The following is a 12,500-nucleotide window of genomic DNA, read 5'->3' on the forward strand; positions in this document are numbered from 1 at the left end:
GTCAGACAGACAGTCAGTCAGTCAGTCATTCAGTCAGTCAGAAAGTCAGTCAGTCAGTCAGTCATTCATTCAGCCCGCCATTCAGTCAGTCATACAGACAGTCAGTCAGTCAGTCAGTTATTCAGCCCGTCATTCAGTCAGTCATTCAGTCAGACAGACAGTCAGTCAGAAAGTCAGTCAGTCAGTCAGTCAGTCATTCATTCACTCACTCATTGAGTCAGTCAATCAGTCATTCAGCCCGTCATTCAGTCAGTCAGTCAGACAGTCAGTCAGTCATTCAGAAAGTCAGTCAGTCAGACAGTCAGTCAGTCAGTCAGTCAGTCAGTCATTCAGTCAGTCAGTCAGACAGTCATTCAGTCAGTCAGTCAGAAAGTCAGTCAGTCAGTCATTCATTCAGTCATACAGACAGTCAGTCAGTCAGTCAGTTATTCAGCCCGTCATTCAGTCAGTCATTCAGTCAGACAGACAGTCAGTCAGTCAGTCAGAAAGTCAGTCAGTCAGTCAGTCATTCATTCACTCACTCATTGAGTCAGTCAATCAGTCATTCAGCCCGTCATTCAGTCAGTCAGTCAGACAGTCAGTCAGTCATTCAGAAAGTCAGTCAGTCAGTCAGACAGTCAGTCAGTCAGTCAGTCAGACAGTCAGTCAGTCAGACAGTCATTCAGTCAGTCAGTCAATCAGTCATTCAGTCAATCAGCTTTACAATGTGAAAAAAATCTGTGAGCTTTTTTTTTTGAGAGTGACTAAATATTGATGTTTCAGTACTAATCAATTTTTATGTTGTTGCTAAAGTCCCAGACTGTACATTAATATTGTTTAATCCAGACTCAGGGTTAGTGCAGCTGATTAAACACAGTTCAGTACACAAAACAATGTCGAGTCAAACTATTCAATAAGAGTCATTCAGTCAGTCATTCAGTCATTCAGTCAGTCAGTCAGTCATTCATTCAGTCAGTCAGTCAGTCAGTCATTCAGTCAGTCACTCAGTCAAGTCATTCATTCAGTCAGTCATTCATTCAGTCAGTCAATCAGTCAGTCATTCATTCAGTCAGTCAGTCAAGTCAGTCAGTCATTCAGTCAGTCAAGTCATTCAGTCAGTCAGTCATTCATTCAGTCAGTCAGTCAGTCAATCAGTCAGTCAGTCAGTCAGTCAGTCAAGTCATTCAGTCAGTCAAGTCATTCAGTCAGTCAGTCAGTTAGTCAGTCAGTCATTCAGTCAGTCAGTCAAGTCATTCAGTCAGTCATTCATTCAGTCAGTCAGTCAGTCATTCAGTCAGTCAGTCAGACAGACAAACAGTCAGTCAGTCAGTCAGTCAGTTATTCAGTCAGTCATTCATTCAGTCAGTCATTCAGTCAGACAGTCAGTCAGTCAGTCAGTCAGTCAGTCAGACAGTCAGTCAGTCAGTCAGTCAGTCAGTCAGTCATTCAGTCAGTCAGTCAGTCATTCAGTCAGTCAGTCAGTTAGTGCTGCAGCTGATTAAACACAGTTCAGTACACAGTACAATGTCCAGTCAAACTCCATGGCTCAGAACCTACCATTAAGAAGTTCTCAACCCTCACGACTACCACAACAATACATGGAAGGCAAAGCAGTGAGTCCTTTCTTTAATATCCATTTAAACCCAACGGCTCACTTCTCAACTTTGTACTAGCTTGAGCTGATGTACTGATGTGTGTTGATTGTCCCGGTGTTTTTGGAGCTCAGTGGATTTTTTAATAAAATATTTTGAGGAATTATCAGACAAGACTATTACGATGCAGAACAGTTTCTTTCAGACGTCTCTCAGTGTTAGGGAAATTACTTTTAGGCAAATTTAGGCAAAATGTTCTTTGGTGACATTATAAGGAGTAGCCAGTTACTGTCAGAAGGAAATAAGGAAATGTGGAGACTTTACTTTCTGTTCATTTATCTAGTTCTGGTTCATGTATCCATTTATTTACATACATACTTTCTTTTATCTTCTTCTTATTCTCACATCAACAAAATGCATGTATTCAGAATGATCACGATACGTTTAATACACAAAACCGCTCTGTTTTATAAACCGGTCGGATGTTGAATTGGAACATGTGACTGACAGGTGTGTGTTGTTGCCCAGGTGAGTGCAGTTAGGTTAAATAATTATACTAATAATTAATTATTCTTCTGTGAAGACTGTGTCTGTTGTTAGGAAGGATAAAGCAACCTGAAGACCAGAGAGCTGTCTATGGGACAAAAGTCAGCCATGTTGAACCTGAGAAAAGATGGAAAAATAAGTCAAGGGCTTTGCACAATATCATGAAAAATTAAGAAACCACTAGAGTTCTGACAACTACACACCGAGCCGAGAGGTGATCACCAACAACCTCCACAGGGCAGGGTGAAGGTCTCACAATACACAGCTGGGCTCAGAGAGCAGAAATAATGAGGCCATGACACATGATGCAAAAGTTCTAATCAGCAGTAGGAACCGGAGGTCCAGAAATGATGAAGATCCAAGATGAAGTTCTACCAAGGTGATGGAAAGCCCAAAGCGTGGAGAACGAAACGATATTCTTGTGATCCAGAATATACGAGCTCATCTGTCAAACATGGTGGTGGTGGTACTGTCATGGATTGGGCTTGAATATGTGCTTCTGGAACATTCTCACCAAACTTTACTGGATGATGGAGCTCATGGTGGCAGAAGCAGAATGAATTCAGGAGTCTACAGAATCATTCTGTTTGAATATTTAGTGAGAAATGCATCCAAATTAACCAGGAGGAACTTCATCAAGACAATGATCCAAAACACCGATTCCAAGTCAACCAGAAGACCAAAACCCAACTGGGCAGAAACACACAACAACTGAATGAACCTGTGCTACATACCTGGTGGTCTTATGTTCTGAGCTCAAATTCTGGTTTTCTTTTCTCTATTCATCGTTTGAGCTTAAACCACATGGTTAGTGTATAGAATACAGAATAGAACCGGCTTCCTGGTGCAATACTTTCATATGGAGCCGTTTATATTCATAAAGGTTACAATCAATAACTCAAGTTCTAAATATCAAACCTGAGAAAAAAACGACGTTCTCCGAGCCAAATTACACCTGGTGTCATTAGAAGAGACCGTGGCACTGGTTGGGAGATCGCATGGAGCAAGCAGCAATTATGGTGATAGTGTAGGAGGTTCTCAGGGACAAATAACACTCGAAGGGAAAAAGCCACAGGCCCAAAGCAGAGAACATAAACATCGCTGTCAGTACAATCGCTTTGATAATATGCAGGTGGACAGTTCACCGGACCGCGACTAATCCCCTGCCAGGAGTCCACGCTTACACGATCCCATACCGCATTCTCAGACTAATGATAAGGAAAGTAGAAGTGAAGGCAGGAAGCAGTGAAAGGGTGGAGAAGGCTGGCAGTTACACAGAGAGGAATAAAGAGTGAACTGCAGCCACTTTATTACAGACACCATGTAAAGCTCCTCAGCTAAAAATAGAGACGTGCAGCTAAAAATCGCACAAAAGCATTTAAATAAATCACTTTCTGTAGCGCAAAAAGGTAAGAAGGAAATCGCGCAAAATTTCAGCTTGACGTCGTCTGGAGGAAGAAGTGATGTTTGTATGTCTGAATGACACTGAGGCACTGAGGAAGAAGTGATGTTTGTATGTCTGAATGACACTGAGGCACTGAGGAAGAAGTGATGTTTGTATGTCTGAATGACACTGAGGCACTGAGGAAGAAGTGATGTTTGTGTGTCTGAATGACACTGAGGCACTGAGGAAGAAGTGATGTTTGTGTGTCTGAATGACACTGAGGCACTGAGGAAGAAGTGATGTTTGTGTGTCTCAATGACACTGAGGCACTGAGGAAGAAGTGATGTTTGTATGTCTGAATGACACTGAGGCACTGAGGAAGAAGTGATGTTTGTATGTCTGAATGACACTGAGGCACTGAGGAAGAAGTGATGTTTGTATGTCTGAATGACACTGAGGCACTGAGGAAGAAGTGATGTTTGTATGTCTGAATGACACTGAGGCACTGAGGAAGAAGTGATGTTTGTGTGTCTGAATGACACTGAGGCACTGAGGAAGAAGTGATGTTTGTATGTCTGAATGACACTGAGGCACTGAGGAAGAAGTGATGTTTGTATGTCTGAATGACACTGAGGCACTGAGGAAGAAGTGATGTTTGTGTGTCTGAATGACACTGAGGCACTGAGGAAGAAGTGATGTTTGTGTGTCTGAATGACACTGAGGCACTGAGGAAGAAGTGATGTTTGTATGTCTGAATGACACTGAGGCACTGAGGAAGAAGTGATGTTTGTATGTCTGAATGACACTGAGGCACTGAGGAAGAAGTGATGTTTGTGTGTCTCAATGACACTGAGGCACTGAGGAAGAAGTGATGTTTGTATGTCTGAATGACACTGAGGCACTGAGGAAGAAGTGATGTTTGTGTGTCTGAATGACACTGAGGCACTGAGGAAGAAGTGATGTTTGTGTGTCTGAATGACACTGAGGCACTGAGGAAGAAGTGATGTTTGTATGTCTGAATGACACTGAGGCACTGAGGAAGAAGTGATGTTTGTATGTCTGAATGACACTGAGGCACTGAGGAAGAAGTGATGTTTGTATGTCTGAATGACACTGAGGCACAGAGGAAGAAGTGATGTTTGTATGTCTGAATGACACTGAGGCACTGAGGAAGAAGTGATGTTTGTATGTCTGAATGACACTGAGGCACAGAGGAAGAAGTGATGTTTGTATGTCTGAATGACACTGAGGCACTGAGGAAGAAGTGATGTTTGTATGTCTGAATGACACTGAGGCACTGAGGAAGAAGTGATGTTTGTATGTCTGAATGACACTGAGGCACTGAGGAAGGAGCATCATGATGTGGAACTGCTTCCAGTGTACAAAACAGTACACAACATCACACAACAGTACACAACATCACACAACAGTACACAACATCACACAACAATACACAACAGTACACAACATCACATCACACAACAGTACACAACATCACACAACAGTACACAACATCACACAACAGTACACAACATCACACAACAATACACAACAGTACACAACATCACATCACACAACAGTACACAACACCACACAACAGTACACAACATCACAACAGTACACAACATCGCACCAGTACACAACATCACAACAGTACACAACAGTACACAATATCACACAACAGTACACAACAGTACACAACAGTACACAACAGTACACAAGTCACACAACAGTACACAAGTCACACAACAGTACACAATATCACACAACAGTACACAACAGTACACAACAGTACACAATATCACACAACAGTACACAACATCACACAACAGTACACAACAGTACACAAGTCACACAACAGTACACAACAGTACACAACAGTACACAACAGTACACAATATCACACAACAGTACACAACAGTACACAACAGTACACAAGTCACACAACAGTACACAACAGTACACAATATCACACAACAGTACACAACAGTACACAAGTCACACAACAGTACACAAGTCACACAACAGTACATGACATCACACAACAGTTCACAACATCACACAACAGTTCACAACATCACACAACAGTTCACAACATCACACAACGGTACACAACATCACACAACGGTACACAACACCACACAACGGTACACAAGTCACACAACAGTACACAACATCACACAACGGTACACAACACCACACAACAGTACACAAGTCACACAACAGTACACAACATCACACAACATCACACAACAGTTCACAACATCACACAACAGTTCACAACATCACACAACAGTTCACAACGTCACACAACAGTACACAACATCACACAACAGTACACAACATCACACAACAGTACACAACATCACACTACAGTTCACAACATCACACAACAGTACACAACATCACACAACAGTTCACAACATCACACAACAGTTCACAACATCACACAATGGTACACAACATCACACAACAGTAAACAACATCACACAACAGTACACAACATCACACAACAGTACACAACACCACACAACAGTTCACAACATCACACAACAGTACACAACACCACACAACAGTTCACAACATCACACAACAGTACACAACACCACACAACAGTTCACAACATCACACAACAGTACACAACATCACACAACAGTTCACAACATCACACAACAGTTCACAACATCACACAATGGTACACAACATCACACAACATCACACAACAGTAAACAACATCACACAACAGTAAACAACATCACACAACAGTACACAACATCACACAACATCACACAACATCACACAACAGTACACAACACCACACAACAGTTCACAACATCACACAACAGTTCACAACATCACACAACAGTACACAACACCACACAACAGTACACAACACCACACAACAGTTCACAACAGTACACAACATCACACAACAGTACACAACACCACACAACAGAACACAACATCACACATTAGAGGACGTTCAGCCATGAAAAGGAATTTATGGGAGATAAAGAGGAATATGTGAACATGACGTTACTAAAGAAGGACCAGAAGGTGCTGCGTCGACTAGCCGATCTTCTGCTTTTACTTCTGGAGCATTTAGAAATTGCAAATCCATCAGAAGGAGGATCAAAGCCCCAGGGAACTAAAAACATTAGGCCAAAACCACAGTAGTGCAAAAAGCAAACAGTTCTTCTTACCGTAGACTGTACAGTATCTCCAAGCTGTAAGTGTGTATAACTGCTCTGTAAGGACGTGCTAATGTCAGTCATATGTAGTGTCGTAACACTTCACCACATCAGTACTTTTAAACATACTCTAACTCTGTTTGTGCTAAAGAATAAATCTGAGCATGTTTTATATATAAATATGTGTGTAAAATATAACCTACACTGTATTATACTTCCCCTCGCTGTCTTTGTACCATAAAAGGACTAATCATACAAGTAATAATATACGGAGTTAATGTTGTCTTTATTTATCATTCATTAATATATTGTTCATTATCACATCTAATGCTCATCAGAATGAATCATCTGTGTATTATCTACACATTACGTATTAATTGTGATTAGTTAGGGAGGCCAGATTAAGATGTTCAGAGGAGGGAGAGAGGGTATATCGGTAGGAGAATGTGGCCAAAGAGGAGGTATATGGTGTAATTAATGAGGATATGAAGCTAGTGAGTGCAAGTGTTGAGGATGCAGAAGATAGGGGTAGGTGGAGAGAGACGACTCACTGTGGCGACCCCTGAAGGGAAAAGCTGAAAGAAGAAGAAGAAGAAGAAGAAGAGGAAGAGCGATATTCTGACCTCTTATACTCTTGCAGATTTAATGTGAGAGACACTTATTTTTTTTCACTTTTTTACCACCAAACACATTTTTATCACAAAGACCAAACAGGAAAAATGTTCACTAAAGGTCTGGTGTGCTGCTTGTTGTTGACTCCGTTGTGAAGCGAGTGGTTCATTCAGTGATGTACACTAGAGATCTTCTCGGGTCTACAGAAATGGACCCGACCCCAAGTGACCCGGATCACTTTTTACCCGAACCCGACGTGCATATTTTTTTTTTTAAGAAAGACCCGACCCGAGACAAACCCGAAAAATTAGACCCGAGTCCGACCCGACACGTTGGCAATGTTGGCATGGACCCGAATGTTGCGTAACTCTACACTAAAGTAACCGCTACAGCGTTGATTCAACATTGATTGACAGGTCTGTTTCAACCAGCCCTACGTCACCAGCCACATGTCGCAAGTGGTCTTGGCAAACAGCGGAGAGGTTGGAAAAGGACTCGACTCGAGGCACACACACGAGATACAGTAGTTCGAGTCTTCTCGGGTCCATTCGGGAAAAACACATTCATTTTAAATTACCTGAGACCCGACGCCTATTTTATTATACTCGACCCGTGTCCGAGGTACACGTGAAACTTTCAGCCCCGAACCCGCTCTGGTCGGACCTCGGGTTTTCGGACCCGTGAAGACCTCTAATGTAGACCACAAGGCCATGTTAAAGAGATCTTTCTCACCATATTGGGTTCAGCAACAATGCACATCATTTTACAGATAGTGGACTTTTATAGATCAGTTGACCAAAAAGACACGTTTCTGGTCAGTTTGCACTCTGTATGAAACGTCACCCTTTCAGATGAGTCGCATGAACTGAGTTCAGTTCCGATTAGTTTTGGTGTATAAAGAGATGATCTGACAAAAGATGAGTCTGCTTTAAAATGTCTAATATTCTGATCTGATCATGTCAGCTTAAGATCAGAGTAACATCCGGACATTTACAGACCCCAGAATCCATTTAACTAATTATCCTAAAAACAGGCGAACAAAAGGACAGGTGAAGCTTCACGGCTGGATCGTACACTTCACTGCTACTCGATTGCTTTGAGATCTGAGGGATGTCCATTTAGCTGAAGCCTTAAAATGCTTTTTCGCTTGGCTGGTGTTTATATTTACTTGTTGAAGCAACTGTGCAGAAAATTGGGTTTCAACCATTTTTCCAAGCTAAAGTATAGTGTTAGAAAAAGACAAGTGGTTTGTGGGGACTTTTACTTTTTGACAGGTAAATAGATGTTGGTCTGACAAACAGGAACGGAATTCAGAGCAGTCAAGGTCTTTTGTGAAGTCGTACACATAACTATTAACGTGTTAAAACTGGGCAGACCTTAAACGTGACCTTAAACGTGACAGAAACGTTTCATTTGGAGATTTCTGGATCATAGTGATACCAGGAACCAGTAGGAGAACCGGCGAGATCACTGATGGATGTGTGCAGGGTTCTGAGAGACCCTGTGGTGGTTCTGTCATGTGGTAATTGTACTGAAGGTTTTTGGATGACGGTTAGCATCATGAGATCTTCCAGATTCCAGAATATTCTTCAGTGTTCACTTTCAATTCGTTTTCTCAGGTCACGTTTTTGCAGACAAACGAAACCCATTTACGTGAATCACGTTACTTCTGTTGTCCAAATGTCGATGGTCAAGATAACGACTGTAATTCTGCCATCGAGGTGATTTGCTCCGATGTTCCTACACACATCAGGGCAGAATAAATACCTCCATCTGGTGTGTAGTGTAACCGAGCTCAAGACACCCAATCAGACACCGAGCCCATCAAGGCCAGACCGATCCATTCAATCCACAGTGCCGTAATTGTTTTAGCTGTTGTTTAACTGCTTTCGCACGCTTCTGACTAGATTACTGTGTTTCTTTCTTCTCTACACGTGTGCTAATGAGGTGATGTGCAGAGCTTAAGTGTGTAGAGCATCATTTTAGGGAAAAGGCTTCAATTTAATACATTCGGTGGAATTGAACAATGTAGTTCAAGGTGACATGCGTTTATAGCATCAGATCATATCTCTGAATGGTGTGTGTGTGTGTGTGTGTGTGTGTGTGTGTGTGTGTGTGTGTGTGTGTGTTACCAATGGCTTCTAAGAGTAACAATGGCAGACAGAAATAGGTTGGAACCCAATAAGATCCTCCAGAAACACATTCTCTATCTTTCTCTTTTCAGCTTGTATAAACTGAGAGGGAAACCGAGTCGCTAAACCCGCCTGCTCTTCCTGGCCCCGCCCTTTTCCCCCAACCAGTACCATGGCAGTGTCACTGTGGTTATTGTGGATGTGTGCCATCTCACTGAGTACCATCACCCCCACGGAACAAGGTAGGTACTGTAGGAACCAAGGTTTACTAAAGCATGCAGAGATGAATGTTTATGTAAATCTTTTTGAATAAGATGATGAATAGGAAATGATTTAAATATCTCTCTTCCTGTCTGCGTCCCTCTGAGCAGCTCTAAGCAGAGCAGCGATGCCCTTCGGTCTGATGAGGAGAGAGCTGGCATGTGAAGGGTACCCTATTGAGCTGCGCTGCCCAGGAAGTGATGTCATCATGATCGAGACGGCCAACTACGGCCGCACGGATGACAAGATCTGTGATGCTGATCCGTTTCAAATGGAGAACGTGCAGTGTTACCAACCAGACGCCTTCAAGATCATGTCTCACAGGTCTGTAGTAATACAGTATGGAATTAATGACACACGTTTTCATTTCTGTTGCCATCATCACAGTCCGGCATCACAGTGGAATACAGAAGCATTGAAACACCAGGTACCAGGGGATCAGATCACAAGATGGCGCTGTCTTCTGCACCAAGCCTGTAGAAAATAAAGAAGTACTGGAATTGAACACCTTGGCCTTGGTGTAACTGCTCTTTCCAGTTTATTCCAGAGATACACTATAAAATGTATGTGCATCCTGACCAGCACACTCGTATGTGTCACAGACGGTCGGCACAGAGTCTAGCAAACAGATGTCCGAAATGTCCCCAGTGTGTCAATGACCTGTCCACAAAGTAACCACCATGAAGACCTGGTGTGGAGGTGAAGCTTGTAATGTAAGACCTCGAGTGCGGTGACTCCGACTCCTCCCCAGCGAACACCTTAGGGATGAACTGGAATGTAGTCCAGGGAGGTTGTTTGGCTTCTTCTCTCTGAGGAGCGTCAAATCGTAATGCCTAGGGACAGGAGACAAGTCACTCTGCTTGTTTACCAGTGCCTCATGGGTTATGGATAGGGTTGTGCTTATAGCAGAATGTAGATAAGGTCCAAACCCTGGACTTTTGGTTTTACAGCGAGGACTAAATCAGAAGAAAGTCTCTTTAACAGCAGACTAGTTTGGAACACATTGATAGCCACATTTAATAGGTCTTAGTGTCAGTTTATCACCATCGGCGGCTGAAATGACAAACACATTATTTCAGGTGATCTTCCTGTGCTCTGCTAATCCTTTCCCTTAGCCACATTTACTGCTAAAGTGATAGTGAGGTGAAATAGACATGCTAATCTGAAACGAGCTTAAAATAAATTAGATTAAATCTTGAAATCATGCAAAACAAACTCGATGAGAGAACACGGGGCGATGAGTTTAAACGTCCAGGCCGTCGTCGGTGTCAAAGCGTATTGTCTGGAAACTGGTTACCATCTAAAATAAGGTGCAAGTGCTGTGTATCAGGACACAATGCAGGAACTGTGGAGATTTCTAATGATTGTAATGACGTTCCGTTTTCCTAAGAGACTGAGAGACGTGATGAGGGACAGTGATGAGGGACAGTGATGAGGGACAGGAATGAGGGACAGCGAGTGGAATACAGATATTATACAGAATTCCTCATAAGGTGTGTGTGTGCGTCTGTGAGTGTGTGTGTGTGTGTGTGTGTGTGTGTGTGTGTGTGAGTGTGTGTGTGTGTGTGTGTGTGTGTGTGTGTGTGTGTGTGTGTGTGTGTGTGTATGTGTGAGAGTGTTTGAGTGTGTGTGTGTGTGTCTGTGTCTGTGTGAGAGTGTGTGTTTGTTTGTTTGCGTGTGTGTGAGTGTGTGTCTGTGTGTCTGTGTGTGTGTGTGTGTGTGTGTGTGTGTGTGTGTGTGTGTGTGTGTGTGTGTGTGTGTGTGTGTGTGTGTGTGTGTGTGTGTGTGTGTGTGTGTGTGTGTGTGTGTGTGTGTGTGTGTGTGAGTTAGTCTGTCCCAGGGTCTTTGTGTTTCTTTACCTTCTTGGTTCATGCCATCCTCTTCTGAGAAATGTAATATTGATTAGTTTAGGAATATTAGACCTGTATATTATATCTCTGTCTTAGCAGCAGGATCTTTTACCCGCATATCACTGTGTGTCACTGTGTGTCACTGTGTATCACTGTGTGTCACTGTGTATCACTGTGTGTCACTGTGTGTCACTGTGTGTCACTGTGTATCACTGTGTGTCACTGTGTATCACTGTGTGTCACTGTGTGTCACTGTGTGTCACTGTGTATCACTGTGTGTCACTGTGTGTCACTGTGTATCACTGTGTGTCACTGTGTATCACTGTGTGTCACTGTGTGTCACTGTGTGTCACTGTGTATCACTGTGTGTCACTGTGTGTCACTGTGTGTCACTGTGTGTCACTGTGTGTCACTGTGTGTCACTGTGTGTCACTGTGTATCACTGTGTGTCATTGTGTTTCACTGTGTATCACTGTGTATCACTGTGTATCATTGTGTGTCACTGTGTATCACTGCGTGTCACTGTGTGTCATTGTATGTCACTGTGTATCACTGTTTATCACTGTGTATCACTGTGTATCACTGTGTGTCACTGTGTGTCACTGTGTATCACTGTGTGTCATTGTGTATCACTGTGTATCACTGTGTGTCACTGTGTGTCACTGTGTGTCACTGTGTGTCACTGTGTATCACTGTGTGTCACTGTGTGTCACTGTGTATCACTGTGTATCACTGTGTGTCACTGTGTATCACTGTTTATCACTGTGTATCACTGTGTATCACTGTGTGTCACTGTGTATCACTGTGTGTCACTGTGTATCACTGTGTGTCACTGTGTGTCACTGTGTATCACTGTGTATCACTGTGTGTCACTGTGTGTCACTGTGTATCACTGTGTGTCATTGTGTATCACTGTGTATCACTGTGTGTCATTGTGTATCACTGTGTGTCAC

At 42.7% G+C, this 12,500-nt stretch overlaps 1 protein-coding gene across 8 annotated transcripts in view; it reads left to right on the plus strand.

The window, feature by feature from the left end:
- LOC113646622 (adhesion G protein-coupled receptor L1-like) overlaps nt 1-12,500 on the plus strand; it is a 46,592-nt gene that overhangs the window by 7,402 nt on the left and 26,690 nt on the right. For all 8 annotated transcript variants that reach the window (XM_047803196.1, XM_047803194.1, XM_047803190.1 and 5 more), the window contains exons 2-3: nt 9,529-9,678; nt 9,808-10,021. In XM_047803196.1, the coding sequence (XP_047659152.1) occupies nt 9,609-9,678; nt 9,808-10,021 (284 nt within the window). In that variant the 5' untranslated portion in view covers nt 9,529-9,608. The remainder of the gene's footprint in view (nt 1-9,528; nt 9,679-9,807; nt 10,022-12,500) is intronic.

The sequence above is a fragment of the Tachysurus fulvidraco genome, chromosome 18 (assembly GCF_022655615.1).
Source record: "Tachysurus fulvidraco isolate hzauxx_2018 chromosome 18, HZAU_PFXX_2.0, whole genome shotgun sequence".
Taxonomy (NCBI): domain Eukaryota; kingdom Metazoa; phylum Chordata; class Actinopteri; order Siluriformes; family Bagridae; genus Tachysurus; species Tachysurus fulvidraco.